The 18163-nt window shown below is 45.2% G+C and overlaps 1 protein-coding gene and 1 long non-coding RNA gene across 2 annotated transcripts; one reads left to right on the top strand and one right to left on the bottom strand.

Moving 5' to 3' along the window:
• Positions 1-1579: 1579 nt before the first annotated feature.
• Positions 1580-10782, bottom strand: PTGES (prostaglandin E synthase). Its single transcript, XM_081339554.1, has 3 exons — positions 10654-10782; positions 8169-8251; positions 1580-2320 (listed from the first exon to the last, which is right to left on the bottom strand). Exons 1-3 carry the CDS (start codon positions 10759-10761, stop codon positions 2074-2076), a joined length of 438 nt encoding a protein of 145 aa, XP_081195680.1. The 5' UTR covers positions 10762-10782; the 3' UTR covers positions 1580-2073.
• LOC308674800 lies at positions 1621-3708 on the top strand. Its single transcript, XR_014027975.1, has 3 exons — positions 1621-1713; positions 2002-2440; positions 3547-3708. It is a non-coding gene; the product is annotated as an uncharacterized lncRNA (long non-coding RNA).
• Positions 10783-18163: the final 7381 nt, after the last annotated feature.

The following is an 18163-nucleotide window of genomic DNA, read 5'->3' as shown; positions in this document are numbered from 1 at the left end:
GTCTTATATGGTGCTTTTTTCATCCCATTCCACAACTGACAAAACATCCGGGCATTGCCCTGGGGTGTTTTTATTTTTATTATTTTTTACAAATAACTCATGGTGGTGAACATATCCCACATGCCTTCCTCCTCCTATTTTCTCCACAACCATCCTGTGAGGTGGGTCGGGCTGAGAGAGGGACTGGCCTAAAGTCACCGACATGCCTAAAGCGGGACTAGAACTCACCGTCTCCTGGTGATGGGCCCAAAGTCACTCAATCGGCTTTGACACCTAAGGCGGGACTAGAACTCGCCATCTCCCGCTTTCTAGCCAAGTGCCTTAACCACTCTTTTGTAATCGTATAGGATAATTTCTACCCGTCCATTTCTGGAAGCCAATGCCGGCTGGCTTCTGAAATAAAGAAAAAATAATAAATGTGCCATAGTGCGCTGTAGACGCTAGAGGGCAATGCTGTATCATCAAATGCATAATGAACATTTTTTGCAGCCAGCATTTTGTGGGAAGAAAAATGCTCCAGTTGCCTTGCAGTGTGGACGCAATGCAGAATCATTCCTAAGTGCGCGTTTGTTTTAGGGATTTTGCCCTAATGGGGGTGAAGGACGAGCATCCACCTCCCTCAGAGAGGAGCAACTAAAGGTGAGAAATCCATGAGTCACAGCAACAGGACTTTTCTTTTTTTTTAAAAGAAGCCGAGATTCAACTTCCAGATAACTAACTGGATGACTCAGAATCTCCATAGACATACAGGTAAGAAACTTTACTCAAAATTAAATTAGAAGCACAGTTATTGGGGTTCTGTGCTTATTTCACTTTCTGCTCTCTTTTACTTTAGATTTGCACGGGACTCTTTGGAACCCACAACCCTGTTTTTTGGCTCAGATGGGAGAGCAATGAGCTGATCAGTCACAAAAAAAGAGGACCGAGACTCTTTGAAGGTTGATTGTGCAGTAAACAGCTCATCATTCACGATGGGCTGAGTGGTCATCAAGGATGGCTACGGCCTTGTGATCTCTGAGTGGTCTCCCATTCAAGTACTAACAGGTTTGACTGTGCTTAGCTTTTTGAGATGAGACACGCTTGGGCAGGGTGATGCCTCCTGTTGTGACCTTGGTAGGATACAGAAGTTAGTAAAAACAGCTACAACTACTAGCAGTACCTTCACACATAGTAAACACATGTTCGCAGAGTTGGAAGAGGTTATGGAGGACTTCCCACACAACGTGATACTCAGAGAAGGACTGTCAAGATTTCTGAAAGATAGCTGCCCTGCCCCAGCTTGAATTCACCCACCCTGTGGGTCATTGGTTCCACCATCTCTAACTGCTTTTCCGTGTAGAATTTTTTCTCCTAACATTTAATGAGACGTTGATAACCTGTACTTTGAAATTTATGCATCTGAAGGACCTTCTACAACTCCCACAATTCTGAGCGGTGTCTGTCCTGACTGGGGAATTCTGGGAACCAATCCGAAGGGCCTCCCTTGAGAGGGCTGAGAAAAAATTAATCTAAAAAACAGGAGTTTTAAAGAAACTGCCCACCCACTGCAAACGTTGGAGATCGAAAATGCCAAGAGCACAAATTTCTTTCAATGTGTTTTATTTGTTCAATTACAAACAGTGTGAAGAGTAAGAGTCACATCCATAAGTCGACCCACGCTGGACCCTGAACATCTCACAGATGGAGTGGGCAGCTCAAGAGATTTCAACTGAGGTTAGTTAGGTGGCCCTTTGGATGAGAAAGTATTTCATGCTAATGCAGAAGGAATAATCTCTTTTCATTCACGCCCACCCAGGTTGGGGTGTTCCTAGCTTGCCCACTTCTTAAATTTCTCCAAACCAAACTTGGACCTTACAAAAATATCATCCACGCCTTAGAACCTAGAGACCAGGAGATTAAAAAAAATCCATCCATTATAGTCTTTTTCTCCCAAGAGAGAGAAGCCAAAACTAGTTACGCAAAATACAGCCATACGGTGAAGCATTTATTCCCTCCATTTAGATTCTTGCTATTCTTCATGGCCTGCGTTCGGCATGACCCAAGAGCCACGGGGACGAAGGCCACCAACAGTCACTAGCGTTTGATCACTGAAATGAGGATCTGTAGGGCCATGGAGAAACAGGGAATCTGAGCCACGCTGTAGGCCACCGAACGGACGGGAGGTCTCATCTGGAGGAGATACGCCATGGTGTGAACGATCCGACCCAGGAAGAAAACCAGGAAGTGGATCCGTGCCACGACTGGATTGGGATGCAGGAAACTATAGACAGTCCCGATGAACAGAAACGGGTAGATGGTTTCCATATCGTTTCGATGAACTCTGGTGACAGAAGGACACAGAAGAGGAACATGGTCAGGCTTGGTCCTTTAGACTCAACACTGGGTGGACCTCAAGTGGGCTGCTGGCTACCATTATGGGGTTCAAGAAGAAGATGAACAGGTTAGAACTGTTTCAGGATGTTTTTTACAAGAGGCAACTGGTCTCCTTTTCTCCATGCTTTGTAGAAAATACTCAAGTTCTTCTGGGAACTTTGCACGCACCATTAAACCTCAAGCTCTACATTCTTTCCCCCTTCTTTCAAAAGCCAAAGCAGTTCTGACATTAAAGAAAAAGGAAATCCTTTGAAATCTTAGCTAAGTAAATAATACCAGGGGTGTGCACCACTAGGATTTGCTAGAAAGTCACCTTTTTTAAAGAGAGATGGAACGTAGAACATAGGGACCATGGAGGTCTTCTAGTCCAACCCCTTGCTCAAGCAGGGGTCCCCACACTATTCCAGGCTGTCCAAATCTCTTCTTGAAAAGCTTCCAGTGATAAAGCACCCATAACCTCTGGAGGCAACTTCTGTTCCATTAATTATTCTCACTGTCAGGAAATTTCTCCTTAGTTCTAGGTTGGACCTCTCTTCAATAATCTCCCAAGATTACTATATGGATTGTATTAATACAATATAGTAAATGCAAGCATTTGCAATACTGTAAATACATATAAAAACAAGATGCATGCTTATATAAGATCCTCTAAAAATACCAAAAAAGTATGAGGATTGGCCATTTTACCAACATTCTGGAATTAGAAGCCTATTTAGGAATCTGAGGTTAGGTTGATGCTTTCAGGATTCAGGTCAGGTTCAGATGAGAAATTCTAATTTCTGATTAATTCTGTTCTCCATTTTAGTCAGCCAGGGAAACCCAAAACCTCTCTTTAAAATGTAAGCTTCGCAGAAGTAATAAACAGATTCTGCATAGTGAACATTTAAGCGAATGAATTCTGTTAGGAGGCTAAGTTGAAAACCCCGTGACCGGCTTAAATAACATTTAATCGCATCATCAGAAAAAACAGAAAACCTGCCAGATAATTTCAATGAATAGCATCAAACTGGCTCCCCCAGTTACATTCACAAGGTTTTGCCAGGAATCTCAAAGCAAAAACAGTTGCCAAGAAAGCCGTTTCTCAGCAAGTTACAGTTGACGAGTTTTGCAAAAAAAATAATAATAATGGACAAACATTTTAAAAACTAACTTTGACTTCATCTTTTTCTTGAGCTGGTGGAAAATCCCATCCAACCTGAGTCAGCCGCAGTCTGAAACGGAGCCTTGCACCTAACTGGAGAATTCCAGCCGGCAGTCCATACTTCTAACTGGGTTCACACGTTCTGCCAAGACGTGGCTTGTGCAGTCGTGATTTATGGAAGACACCCAACCACAAACGGCAAGTTTTCTACAGGTGGTCCCCAACTTAACTGTTTGCTTAATGACGGATAAAAGAGAATATTTGCAGCTCAGGGTTGAACTGTGGGGTCCCTGGTGCTCTCTGAGCTTGGTGGTTTCCTTGCAGACGTTTCATTGCCCAACTAGGTAACGTCATCAGTGCTAGAAGGGAGGAGGATTTAAGGAGGAGGAGGAAGAGGGCAGGGTCCCTGGTGCTTGGGGGTTTTCTTGCAGGCTTTTCATTACTCAACTAGGGAACAAGGGAGTGGGGTTTCCTCTGATTTTGTAGATTAAAATGCTGCAACAGTCGTAAATATGAAAAATGGTCATAAGCCACCTTTTTTGGGGGTCCACTCTAATTTCAAACAGTCACTAAACAAAATGGTTGAAAGGATTTTTGCATCCCGGCCATCTACAATATCAGCCCCGCAAATCCTTCCAAGTGGTCAGAGCTGGGCCTGGCCTTTCAGGGGTTTACATGTCTCTCCACAGCTTATGGGTCAGAGATAACTGCACCCAAGGGAACAGCTCACATCTGTAATCCGTTGTGTTATTGCAAGACAGATGGACACATAGTCAGCCAGATAAACATCCCAAAAATCTACTTGAGCTGAGTCTTTGCAATTAAAAATCCCTCTGAAATTCGTTTTGTTTACTTCTGCAAATGTACAGTCAGCCAAGAGCCTCATCTTCAGGGGAATGACTGAAGGTCAAAAGAAGCTCCTCAACTTCAAGAGGTTGACGCTACGTCAAAGGAAGTTCCCCATCTCTCTACGTTCAACTTCAAGAGATTGACTCTGGGTCAAAAGAAGCTCCTCAACTTTCTAGGTTCAACTTCAAGGGAATGACTCAAGATCAAAAAAAGCTCCTCAACTCTACCTTGCATGGAATGAACCCACAGCTGGATTTGTTCCCCATTAGTGAAGAGGCAAAAAAAAAAAAGTATGTGGCTACCACAATATTGCTCTCCAGACAATTCTCATGGCCCTCATTTATGTACCCACACACCTTGGCCAAATCCCAAAGTTGGTAATGGGAGATTGGATAAAGAAGGCAAGGTTATGACCCAAGGCACCCAACGTTTTGCCCACATTTCAGCCCAGGGCATAAACTCAACTAAGACTCAACTATTTTGTTGGTTTTGTTGAAGATTAACCTTCTGATGACCTAATTAAAGGATTTCTTGCCTAGGTATTATAGTTTAGAGAAACTTTGCCCTCTTCAGCTAGGAAATTCAGAGAGTAAATCATTCTTTGGCCCTTAAGGCAGGGAGGAAACTACTGGGGAAGAAGGAATGAGTTGTAACAAGTTCTCCTTGGGTTACACAGGTAACAAAGGAAAACCACAACACATAAAAAATATACAAGGCGGAAAAGCCAATTGCTTCACCAAGACCTTTGTACTCCATTAAATTGTCTAAGAGTCTACTTCAACTTTCTCAGACTTGCCCATTTTGAGATGGATGAACTTCAACACCCAGAATTCTTAGCAATGACTAGGGACTTCACGGATTTGAAGCCCACATTTCTAAAAGTTGCCTGGGACTCTGCGTTGGAGGTATTTGGTACCTCCTGAGACCCATAGGCAAGCAAAATTAGAAGAGATTCTGATAGGCCAATTAGTTCCAGCTTGTTTTCTTGATTTCTCTGAGAGCTGAGAAGAATCAGGGAATGAATTAGCAGCCTTCACACGTTCTCCTCCATCCCCACTGGCAGCTATCCTGATGGCATCTGGAGAGACAGGAGTTCCCACCCATGTCCCCCAAAAATCTAAATTTGACAGAGTTGGGCAGAAGATCATTAAAGGGAGACCCAACCTAGAATTAAGGCGAAATTTCCTGACATCGAGAACAATTAATCGGGGGAACAGATTGCCTCCAGAAGTTGTGAGTTTTTCAAAAAGATTGGACAGCCATTTGTCTGAAATGGCATAGGGTCTCCTGCTTGAGCAGGGGGGTTGGAATAGATGACCTCCGAGGTCCCTTCCAGCCCTTTGATTCTATGATTCATTGAAAGATGTCTAAGTTCCCAGGGTTTGCCCCTCCCCAATCCCATCCAGAACTGCCAGGCTGCAGAAAAATAACATAATTAAACACACTGGAAGGAATCCCATTAATTATAGTCAATTCACTGAATGGCAACAAAGCTTAAATTTAAAAAGTATTTGTTCTTAACCATTGGGTCTTCCCTCGACATTTTTTCCCTTTGCAAAAAAATGGGCTGGCCCCATAAATGCCACAGGTCCTGGATGGATACCAGCCAGTCCTCAGACGTGGAGGCTGGTGCGTTCTTTGCAAATTACCAAAGCTGAAAAATCCTACCCCTTTTTTTGCTTCTAAGCCAGAGCCAACTTTTTAACTCTAAGCAAACAATATGTTGTAAATCTTCTCCCTAAAGCCCCATTGCTTTCTCTGGAGTTCCTAGGCTGGAACAAGCAAATTGCATTTTTTTATGACTGTTGACTGAAGGAAGAACAGAGAAGCCAGGAGGAATAACGTAGGCGCTTTTTAAAGTTAAATAAACAAGGGTTGCTTCCTCCCTCTAATCAAATTCCTTTCTTTGGCCTGCAGAAATCAAGATTATTCCCTGGTTGAGGATTAAAATGTTTAAAGTTTACACTTAGGCAAGGAAAACCAAATGCACAGATAGGCGGTAACCGTGAGAGGGATCTCGGAGTCCTAGTGGACAATCCCTTAAATAGGAGCCAGCCATGTGCTGCAGCTACCAAAAAAGCCAAGGCAATCCTGGGCTGCATCAACAGAGGGATAGAATCAAGATGACAAGAAGTGATATAGTACTGCTTTATACTGCACTGGAGATCACATCTGGAATACTGCGTCCAGTTTTAGTCACTGTGATATATATATATAAAAGGTTGAGAGTGCAGAGAAAAGCGACAGATGATATAGGGACTGGAGGCTAAATTACACAATGAATGGCTGAAGAAATGAAGAAAAGGATGCCATGATAGCAGTCTTGCAATATTTGAGGGGCTGCCATAAAAAAGAGGGGGTCAACCTATTTCCAAAGCACCTGAAAGCAGGACAAGAAGCAACGGGTGGAAGCTTATCAAAGAGAGATCCAATTTAGGATTAAGGAGGAATTTCCTGACAGCAAGATCAATCAATCAGTGGAACTCCTTGCCTGCAGATGTTGTGGGTGCTCCATCGCTGGAGGCTTTTAAGAAGAGACTGGGCAGCCATTTGCCCCGAATGATGTGAGGTCTGCTGCTTGAGCAGGGGGTTGGACTAGAAGACCTCCACGGTCCCTCCCAACTCTGTTATTCTGTATTCTATATTTTGCAACAGACCAGGAACGGCCTGGGTGTAACAAGGAGCATAAAGGGTGTAACAAGGAGGGGCGGCTTTCACAGTGAGGCCCTATTTTCTAAACATTTTTATAAAAGAACATAAAATGCCACCCAGGTATAATAAAAACCTTTGTCCTGCAAAATAACCAGGCGAAGAATGCCAGGTGGAAAAAAAAAGGCTTTATTAAGCTGGGTTGTATGTTTTGCGAACTCAAGGCCCATCACTCTCTGGCACTTGAGTCTACATTCCTTTTCACATCAATCTCGTCATTGCCAGCCTCGCTCAGGAAAAGGATTTATTTTCAAGTTTCAAATTACACAAGGCAGGATGTTTTTACATGGGGGGCCCCCCCTGGCCTTTCTACCCGGGGTTGAATAATAATAATAATAAAATTCATCCTAAGTGAATAAATGTGGGAAATCGGACTGATTAATCGGCAGGAGGAAGATTCCAAAATTAATCATGTCCCTTTGAAATGCAAAGCTGTCCTGCTCCTCTCTCTCTCTTTTTTAAAGAGGCCTCCCTTTTTAGATAAATCAAAGTTTATTAGGCAATTAAGATAAACTGCATGTCTGGCATGCGAATTTTTCTTTTGAAAAGATGGGACACAGTTCCAGCCAGGAGAGATGAGAGGGTTCTGGAGACCTTCCCAAACATTTTAGGGGACACCCAAAGCCCTTGGGGGGGGGTCTCAGGCCTGCCTTAAACCACACTGGACAAGCCACCACCCATGGGCTTAGGGCAGGAGTAGGGAACCTTGGCTCTTTTATGACTTGTAGACTTGAACTCCCAGAATTCCTGAGTCAGCATGGCTGGCTGAATTCTGGGTATTGAAGTCCACAAGTCATAAAAAGCCAAGGTTTGGGCAAAGACTTGCTAGAAGGTCAAGACTGGCTTGACAGAATTGGCCAATAGTGTCATCCTTGGTTAATTTAATGAGGGGGGGAGGTGAGAAGGATCCTTCCCCCAAGAAAAAACAGATCCATAGTGTTGGGAGAAATGAAACAGGAGAAGAGAGGAGAGGATCCTATTCAGATTGCAAGGTTCTATCCCTAGAGCTATTCTAATCAAAGTAGTTGTAGGCCTACAGGGTGTCTGTTTTTTTGGTCTGGTCAACCTTGCTGCGCTGATCCCCAAAATGACTTACCTGAGACACCTCTGCACATAGGGGTCTTCTCTGTGGAACTCCAAGCCACCGTGTCTCAGAGCATCCTCAGGATTGGCAAATGCCTGGAAAAGACCAGAAGGAGAAGACAATGAAGGTCGAAGCAGAAGTTCGTTCATTCATATTGTGCATGTCACAGTGGTGAATTGGGACACGGGCAAGTCATCTGCATGGCTGTCTTCTGGTTAAAATGTTAAAGTCTTATCTAGCATAAACACCTGGAAAAGGTATGACTCTTCTGCCTGGAGGAAACACACCAATTGAGATATGAATTTTGGACCAGGTCCAATGTTGGAGAGGAGACGGAAGGGAAGAGCTGGGCAGCTTGCTTCCTTCGCTGCCTTGGAAAGAGAAAGCAAGGGTGTCAGCTAGGGTGAGGCCCTTTTATTGATTTAAATTCATATGTTGCCCATCTCACTATCCAGAACAGGCTATTTACAAGGCAATCAAATCTAGAAGTATAAAAACAATTATAAATATAGAAGCAGTTAAAATGACAAGAATAGGTTGGAACACAGAATCATAGGACTTGGAGGGGACTCTGGAGGTCTTCTTATACCATCCCACCCAAATGGAGGTCCGCTTTTTCTTCTTCACTCGCTCCTAACACTGCCATAATAAAGGTAAAGGTTCCCCCGCACATGCGTGCTAGTCGTTTCCGACTCTAGGGGCCGGTGCTCATCTCCGTTTCAAAGCCGAAGAGCCAGCGCTTGTCCGAGGACGTCTCTGTGGTCATGTGGCCGGCATGACTAGACGCCAAAGGCGCACGGAACGTTCTTACCTTTCCACTGTAGTGGTCCCTATTTTTCTACTTGCATTTTTACGTGCTTTCGAACTGCTAGGTGGGCAGAAGCTGGGACGACTAACAGGTGCTCACTCTGCTATGCGGCACTCGGGATTCGACCCGCCAAACTGCCGACCTTCTGATCGACAAGCTCAGCGTCCTAACCCACTGAACCATCGCGTCCCTAACACTGTCCTAATAATAATCATCAAAATTATTTTGCTCCCACCCCCTGCTCAGAAAGCTCTCTGGCATGAGCGAATTTTGTTTTTTACAAGAGCGCTGAAGGGGAGCAGCCATAACTTTGCTTGCAAAGATAAACAGTTCCTCCTGCCTGCTTTGAAAACGTCAGGGAAACACAGGCTGGGCGTTTATTTTCAGTGGCTCGTTTCTCTTGCTATGAAAGGTTATCGGTTGCCCCGCAGACTGACTTTCACTTCCCACCCATCCCTCGACAGCCTTCACGGCTCTTTTTCGGCAACTTTCTACTGCTTAAAGAGAACTGCTTCTTATTTAATAAAGCAGGATTGCAAAAGTATTGATGTCAGCCATTCCCTTCAAAATTTCCCAAGAAAAACTATTTGAATATCCCATGTTTCAACACTTAACCCTCCCCGCGCCCAAATTTGAATTGTCATGGAATCTCCAAGAAAATTTCCCATCACATCACCAGTGATGTAGTTTTTATTCTGGTGTCAACCATGCTAGGAAACTCTTGGTGGTCAGATTTGTCCAAGCGTGAGCAAGTTTTTAAAATGGCACAATCTTTCTGTCGGCTGTGCCATGATTGTTATGCACCTGGCCTTCTATTTAATCCCCAAAGACAGTGGTGTTTTTTTTAAAGGCTATTATATTTCTTTTATGTGCTGGTATTGTTGGAAATAAGAATGCTCTGGATTCTAATTTTTTTCAGGCATCTAATCATTTTTCCTTTAATCGCACCTTACTCATTACGCAGAGCAGTGTGCTAAAACGGTATTCAGGAATGAAAGGGAACATCCATGTCCCAGGATAATCTTGCAGAACCCAACCTGGCTTGGCCACCTGGATCGGAGGTTTATTCTTCCAAGCCTTGGGGCTCATACCGTCCCGTTCTCAGGGAACCTCTCCAAGGGCTCTGGGCCGTTCTGTGTGTGCTATTTGTATGGTGGCTTAATAGCTTAATAGCCACCATATAAATACACAGAGAACAGCCAAAAGCACACACAGAAATACCCCGAGGAACGGCTCCCGCATGAAGCTGAAACAACTCTTCTCCTGGTGACCAACCCAGATAGAATCCTAAAACAATATTTTCCTTTAAAAAAAACAACCCCCGTTTTAGAAGCCTCAACCATTACTTTCACTGCAAGTTCCAGAAAAACGTTGCGGTCTTGCAACTTGCAATACGTTGCCCGTCTTCCCTTCTTAGGGAAGGCCTCAGCTTCTTCTGAAAAAACTCAGCTGGGGAGAACGGGCTTTGCAGAACCTCTTGAATGTGGTTGTATCCTGCACCCCTGTGTCTCCATTCTCCCCCTTAAGCTGCAAAAAAAAAAAGCAGACAGGCACGATGATGCTGTGAGAGCAAGATTCCTGCAGCCTGGAGCAACCCAGAAGGGATTTCCGCCTCTTTCAAAGAATTTGCAAAGGAAAGGAAGCTTTCTTTCGCTCCCCACCCCCCACCCCCGTCCTGAACCTTCTTACCTTCTTCCGAAGTCTGACTTGCCCCGTGAGAATAGCTATGGCGTACATCTTCAGGATCAAAAGTGTGGCGAAAAAAAGGAAAGAGGCGAAGACCTCGTTCTCCATCATTTTGGCCCGCCGGAGTGGAAGCTGTTGCTTTCAGAGTTCTGGCACGGACTATATAAGCTGGCAATTAAGAAGGGGGTGGATCTGCTCCGGGTAATCAGCCCTCCTTTACAGATCCACACGTTGCCGCCACTTACAGCCTAATCAAGCCAGTTCAGGTTCATGATTGTAAGGCATAAACCAGGGGAACCTCCCGGGGGGGGGGGTGTCAACTTATTTCCCAAGGGCCCTTGCAGCTCTATTCTGATTGATTAAAATTGGAGTTTTATTAGCACCCTAAGCCCCGAGATGCCTTTGTTTGGCTGACCTAGCCCCGTGGGGTGGGAACTGGCAGCCAAACCATCAATGTGTGTTTATTGTGGTTTTGTGCAGATGCTTCATTACCAAACTAGGTAACGTCATCAGTCGACTGTGCCATGTCAGCATCCTCTGCAGTTTTGCCTAAACTGTCCCCTGTGAGTTTTCAGACCAGAGTGGCTGCATTCACACAACCAATTGGTGCCATGGTTGGTAATCCACTTGTAGAGTTCCACAATTTTGAGGTGGAGGGGCAAGCTTCCTTTCCACCGAATGGGGGGACTCACACAGGAGCAGGAATAAGAAGCTCAGCTTTAATCTTCTCCCCAGTAGAGGACAGGCAGATTCCTGGCTTCACATTGCAGTTTTCTTGCACCCCGTCCCCTTCACACAACATGCCAAACCAGGTCAATGCAAGCTACTGTGGCTGCCTGTTGAGCTTGTCTGACCGAACCTTCATTGTTTATATTTATTTATTAAATTTATATTTATTAAATTTTTATACCGCCCTTCTCCCAAAGGACTCAAGGCGGTGTACAGGGCAATAAACATTAAAAAACAAAGTACAAAAGTTAAAAACAAATGATTTGTGCCCGATATATACAATAGTTAAAACCATATTAAAACCCAACCCCAAACCCATCAGACCAGGCCGGCTTGCTCAAATAAATAGGTTAGCAGTTATCACTGCCTGGAGCCAGCCTCGTGTCCCAGCCAGGAGGGACACGGGTCCAATAAACACGTGGTGGAGCTCAGCTTCCCCATGATCCTGTCCACGTCTTCAGGAGTCACAGGGTCGAACTCCTCCCAGATAACATCGACAAGCCTGCCCGTGTCCTCATCGTCAGACTCTGCCCAGTCGGAGTCCAAACCGGTCCGAATCTGAGCGATTTTGTCCGACAGATATCGGCTAAACTCCTCGGCAGGACCCTGCAAGGGCTTCTCCCTCACTTCCTGATTAAGGAGGGAGCGAGTTACCCTAAACAGGGCGGCCGGGCGATTATCTGCGGACGCGATGAGGGTAGCAAAGTGGTTAGACCTCGCCACCCTCATCGCCGCGAGATAAGATCTCGTGAACGACCTTAGTCGCAATCGGTCGGATTCAGATCGGCTGGACCTCCAACAGCTCTCTAGGCCCCGTCTCTATGTGGACTTTGTAGGGATTTGGGAGTTTTTTGGCAGTACAGGGCCCAGGCCATAATTCCCTTTTATGGACTGAGTGGAAAGGGGGAAATTTCATAATTAGATTTGACAAGGAAACAGTCAAAAGTCGCCTCATTTCTGCAGGTGATCCTTGGCAAATCCCTTGCTGGATTATGGGAAGCAACGTGTCGAAATATAGAAGGGTGATCATAAAAAAATGCATGATGTCGTCTCTACTTTCTGGAAATGGGACTTTTCTTTCTTGCCCAGACTTGTCTTCACGCTCTTTTCACAAAAGCAGCATCAGAAAATGGCAATTCAACAGTTGGCATGGTTGTGCCCACACAAGGACACACCTTTACCTGTCAGTTTATGGGATCTTCGCTGGCTCTTGTTTTGGGAGACTCAGCTAAAGAATTCACGGGGACTACTTCGTTGTTCTTTGGCGCACACAGCTGGCCCCCTTTCCCAGGGGTTAACCCACTGGATTTGCTTATGCAAGCCCTTCTTAAGAAAACGAACAAGTCCTTCCTTGTGTCTCCAGACACAATGGCAGCTGGAAAGAGGCCTAATGGAAGCTGGAGAGATGATCCTTCTGAGCTGGACCCCTGGACACTGAGACTCCATCCAGCTTGCTTCTCCCTTCCCTTCCCACCAGCTGCTCTGCTTCCACTCCTGCTTTTGTAAACAGGAGCTCTTTCACAGGGGAGAGAGCAGGGCTGATGTCAGTCCGTTGCTGTTTACCAACTCTCAAGTAGAGGGGGCCAAGCTGGGGAACTTTGCCTGGGAAGGTCTTAGCTTTCACCCAAGTTGAGAGCAAGAGCCTGGTTACCCAGCCCTGGCCAGGAAAGGTAACATCTAGGAACATGTCTTCTTAAAGAAATGCAGGTGGACTTACACCCATTCATTTAGCGACTGTTGAAAGTTACAGCTCTTTCCTGAATGGGCCCGTTTTCTGGGATCTCTGCTCTTTGGTGACATCAAGGCATGAATTAACAATAGTTTTAATAAATTGGTTAGGATTAAGTCATTAGCAAGGGGAGCAGAAAAGTAAAGTTTTTTTTAAAAAAGAAACAACACTTGATTATGCTGCCCCCTGGTGGTAAGAAAAAAAACATTATAAACTGCATTAATGCTGCATTTCTTACCACCAGAAAAAAAAACCTATGGTATTTTAGGGGATAAAACCCCTCCCCACCTACCATCACCCACACCATTATACACCATTGAAAATATGTCCTCGCAATCCTGAGCAATGGTCCAAGGGAGTGTTTCTCAACCGTGGCAACTTTAAGACACGTGGACTTCAACTCCCAGAATTCCCCAGCCAAGTATGTCCACCTGCCCTAAAGTTTCCACGATAGAGAAACGCTGGTCTAAGGAATTCTGGGAGTTGAAGTATTGAGTTCAGGCATTCAGAGGGCAACCAGGTTGATGTGTCGTGCTGCTGTGATCCGCCTCTAAGTGAATCCAGAAGTCTTAGTCAATGTTGGCGTGAAGCCAGTCTGTTGTGTTGATGAAGCCACCAGCCCCGCTTCTTGGCAGAGGTCTCCAACAGTCCCTGAAGAAGCAGAAGATCCATTGGAAGAAGGAGACACCCAGCTAGCTTTTCCCTCAGAGAAACTAGACAGCTCGATGGAATTGGAGGATGTTGGCTTGCTGGCCACATCCCAGATTTCCACCAAGGGAGAGCAGACAGCCCCTCCCATCCTAGGGGGCTTGATCCAGGAAGGTGAGAACCGGCTTACAAAAATGGAAGCACTCTGGACTCGCTGATGCTCTCAAGAGGGTCTGTTCAGTTGGTCCAAGTCTCCACATTTTTGCCTTCAAAACCTGGGAAGATTGAAGAAGCGCTGAAGCCCATCGTTCAGGCAGATTGTCCTTTGAAGATCCTTGATGGTCCTGGCTGTCTTCTTCTCAGCTCTTACTTCGCCCAAGAGGGGGTCCTCTCTTGGTATGGGATTCCAGTCAGAGACATGATGGATCTGTTGCATCAGAGCAAGGCAAGGAAGCCAGAATGAGCTGGACGGGTTAAGTGGGATCTCTCTCTCGCTCCCTCTCTGAAACCCAATGGCTCGAACTAAGGCAGGAAATCCTTGGCTTGCAACCATTCATTTAGCGACCATTTGAATTTACAATGGCACTGGAAGAAAAAAATGAGGCTTGTATTTTTTTTGTCCCACCCAACTGCAGTCCTGGGTTGAGGACTCCCTATAAACCCTACTGTGATTTAAGATGCTAAGCCCATCACTGGATTTCACACAACATGTCACGCTGCACCCCAAGTGGTTGTGTGAATGAACATGGCTAGGCCACCCCCAGCAGCTGCAAAGATTAGCCCACTGAGGCCGCCATCCTCTGCTGGGGTGGCCTGGACTTTTGCCCAAAGGTGTCAAGCAGCCTCTGCTAAGATGCTGAAGCTGCTAGATTTCAGCTTCCAGGGATTCCTCCCTGAGACATCTGAGAGGTTTTGCACCCCTGAACTGATAAGAACACCCAGATCCTCTCTTACCTGCCTCCCCAGGGTGTTGCCCTTCCTTTTAGCGCACCGACAAGTTGAGCCTGGCTCATTTGCACACCGGCGATGCAATTTGCATGGCCTGACAGGCCTAAATAATTGATTTGAATCTTGGCTAGGAGGACCAGATCTCTTTTCAAAAAGCTATCAGATCATTTCCCCCTGTGACCCGAAAGGTCATCCCCACCTGGCCAACCCCATTCAAATCAGATCTATATTTACCTTCCTCCGTCTCAAAGCCAGCCACTGTTATTCACTACATGCAGTCCTCAACTATCAACAGTTCTTTTACTAACCGTTTGAAGTTATCATGGCACTGAAAAAGGGTGACTCATGGCCGTGATTCACACTTATGATGGTTGCAGCAACTACAGATATCTAAATTCCGAGGACTGGCAAATGACTCATACTTATGACGGTTGCAGCATCCCAAGGTCATGTGATCTCCTTTTGTGACTGTCAGACAAGCAAAGTCAAGGGGGAAGCCAGATCGACTTAACAACTGTGTTACTATTCTAAGAACTGGAGTGATTCACTTAACCACTGTGGCAAGGAAGGCTGTAAAATGGGGCAAAACACACTAAACAACTGACTCACTTAGCAACAGAAATGTTGGCCTCCATTGTGGTCGTAATACAAGGACCCACAAATAAAGTGGTCCTTGACTCGCAACCACAACTGAGACCCAAACTTTCATTGTTAACCACCCACTAAGGTCAAACAAGAGGAATCCCTTTCATGGCTTAACGCATTGTGTGAATCTGTCCATCTCAGGGGCTACAAGACGGTCTCATAGATAGAACATACTCTTCTTTGACTGGGAGCTGAATTCTGGGAGCTGAAGTCCACATATCTTAAGAGTTGCCAAAGTTTGCTTGCTTGTTAAATTTTTATGTCCTTGTCGCTCGACTTGAGCATTGTGTGAGAGGAAGGGTAGCTGTCCAAGGTGCTGAAAGGTCACTATTGGAACATTGACAAAAAGGCCAAAGAACTTTCTGGTTTCATGAGATATGACCATTTGTTGGCAGTTACGTGTTACGAAATAGGGAAAGGTAGAATGGCTTCAGAGGATGACAATTCCGAGCAGAAGGGTCTCTTTCAGCTATCCCCAACCCTACCTTAATTGGTTTAGCAACATGGGGGCTAAAAGTCAAGAATTCTGGGACACATCAAGTGCATAAAGGTTGCTCAAACATTTTAGTTTTAAGTAGAGAGCATATAATCGATTGATCAATCAGTCAATAAGGGCCACTCAGCTAGCATAATCAGTGGTCCAATGTAATGAACACTTTTGCTCAATGTTTTGTGGATGAGGATAAATTTGTTTTCCAAAATTTCCAGTTTGCCAGTGGGATCAAAGTGGGGGGACAGCCTTGAAAATACTAGCCTTGAAAAGGTTACAGATTGAGAGTTTTATGGGCTGATGTTGTTTTATTAAATTTGCTGATTTTCAATTCCATGTAGTCCTGGGCCCTAAATTTTGGGTGCATTCTCTTAGAAATCCTATCTGAGATACATCGGATTCAAAATTGCTGTCTTAGAAAGCCCAATTTTGCCCTGTTAAAGATTACAGAATGAGAATTTTGAGGGTCGATGAAGGCTGCCCTATTAATTTTTGCCATTTTTCAATTCCATGGAGACCTAGGTCCTGAATTTTGGGTGCATTCTGTCAGCTAGTCCATTTGAGATATCTTGATTCAAAAACTGTTGTCCTACGAAGCAGGTTTTTTGCTAGTTAAAGGTTATATAATGAGAGTTTTAGTAATAGAGAGATTAGCTTTCTGCTGTGGGTGCAGTATTTACTTTAGGAGATTTCCAAATCTCTTGCAATTCTCAGATTACTTCTCCACTTACTCAGGGTTTTGCCAAAGTTTGCTTTGCAGGGGCAGAGTTTATGTCAAGTTTATATATGACTTCAAAGAAACCTGTTTGGGTAGGAGAGGAATCAAGGGCTGCCTGGCAAGATTGTAACGTGGTAGAGAAGATGCAAATGAAAGAAACAGAAAAAAGGGTTTGATTTTTTTTTCCAGGGGAGAAGGACCCACCAACTAGAAGGGCAATCTTGTTGCAAGAGAAGCAATCCCCATCAGCACACCACCCCCAAGGCTGGCTAATGGGATCTGTAGTCCAAAGCATCTCTTACAGTGGTTTGTTGAACGGTGCTGGAATATTTTTCTGAATAAAGGAAAACAAAGCCGGTTGGTTAATTCTGCAGATCATTGTCCTACCCTGTCTGGAGGGCGTAACATGGTGGAAAATGTTGAGAGGGGTTTCATTAAAAGTTATTAAAATCTTTATGATGTTGATAGAAATGTATCAGATCTCTTTTGAAAACAATTAACTGAGGAAAGAGTTCCAATAATAGAAAAAGGAATAAACAGTTTCAAATTTAAGTCAATTTCTTTCACTGGGCAAGACACCATGTATCAGAAACTTATACATTTTAGCAGAATCCCTAGAAAGCAAAGCAAAGCAAAACAAGCCAGTCCTGGATTTTTTTTCATAAAGAAAAAGAGACTGGGGAAAAATAAATTCAAAATAAAACCAAGGGCTGCCTGGCAAGATTGTAACATGGCAGAGAAGATGCAAACAAAAGAAACAGAAAAAAGGGTTTGAATTTTTTTTGGGGGGGGAAGGACCCACCAACCAGAAGGGCAATCTTGTTGCAAGAGAGGGAATCCCCATCAGAACACACACCCAAAGGTGGCTAATGGGACCTGTAGTCCAAAGCATCTCCGGACCTAAACTCTGCATATAATTTTTATTTTATTTTGCATTTATTAAATTTTCAGATTTTTTAACAGCATTTTAAGCATTTTCACGCTCAACCAGAAAAAGTTCTCTGTTGGAAGAAGGGACGATCCCCATCAGCGCCCCAGAGGTGGCTGATGGGACTTGTAATCCAAAGCCTTCCGCCGGCTGCCTGGCGGATGGGATTTGTAGTCCAAAGGGTCCCCGGGCGGGGCGAAGCCTTGGGGAAAAGGCATTGCACACTCTAATCGCCTTCACCTGCGCGGCCGAGGCACACCTGGCCGTGATGACGCCGCGGCCGTCTCCATGGCAACCGCCCCGCCAGCCGGGGAAGCAGCCGAGCGCGCGCCCTTCCCGCCCGGCGCCCTCGGACCGCCTCGCGGGCTCCATTATTGCACGCCCATCTCGCTCCGTGATTGGCTGCTCCGAAAACGCCTCCCTCGGATTGGCTGAGCGGCCTCTCCCCTCTCCGGAAGGCGGGCACATTTAAAAAGCCGGCGTGCAATTCTGGCCGAGTGCAAAAAAAAAAAAAAAAAAAAAGCGAGCGTGCTTCGAAGGCAGCAGACGCCGCGACCGCGTCTCTTTTTCCTCAAAAGAGACGATGCTGCGGGGCGCCGGAGGGCAAAAATGTCTCTCTCCGGTGCTTCCGCGGCCCAAGTCCTCGAGCTCGAGGCCGGGCAGGGCCTTTTGAGCTTT

Source organism: Vipera berus (assembly GCF_964194415.1).
Source record: "Vipera berus genome assembly, chromosome: 15".
Taxonomy (NCBI): Eukaryota; Metazoa; Chordata; class Lepidosauria; order Squamata; family Viperidae; genus Vipera; species Vipera berus.
Note: the sequence above shows the minus strand (reverse complement) of the source record. Positions and strands in the feature narration are given on the sequence as shown.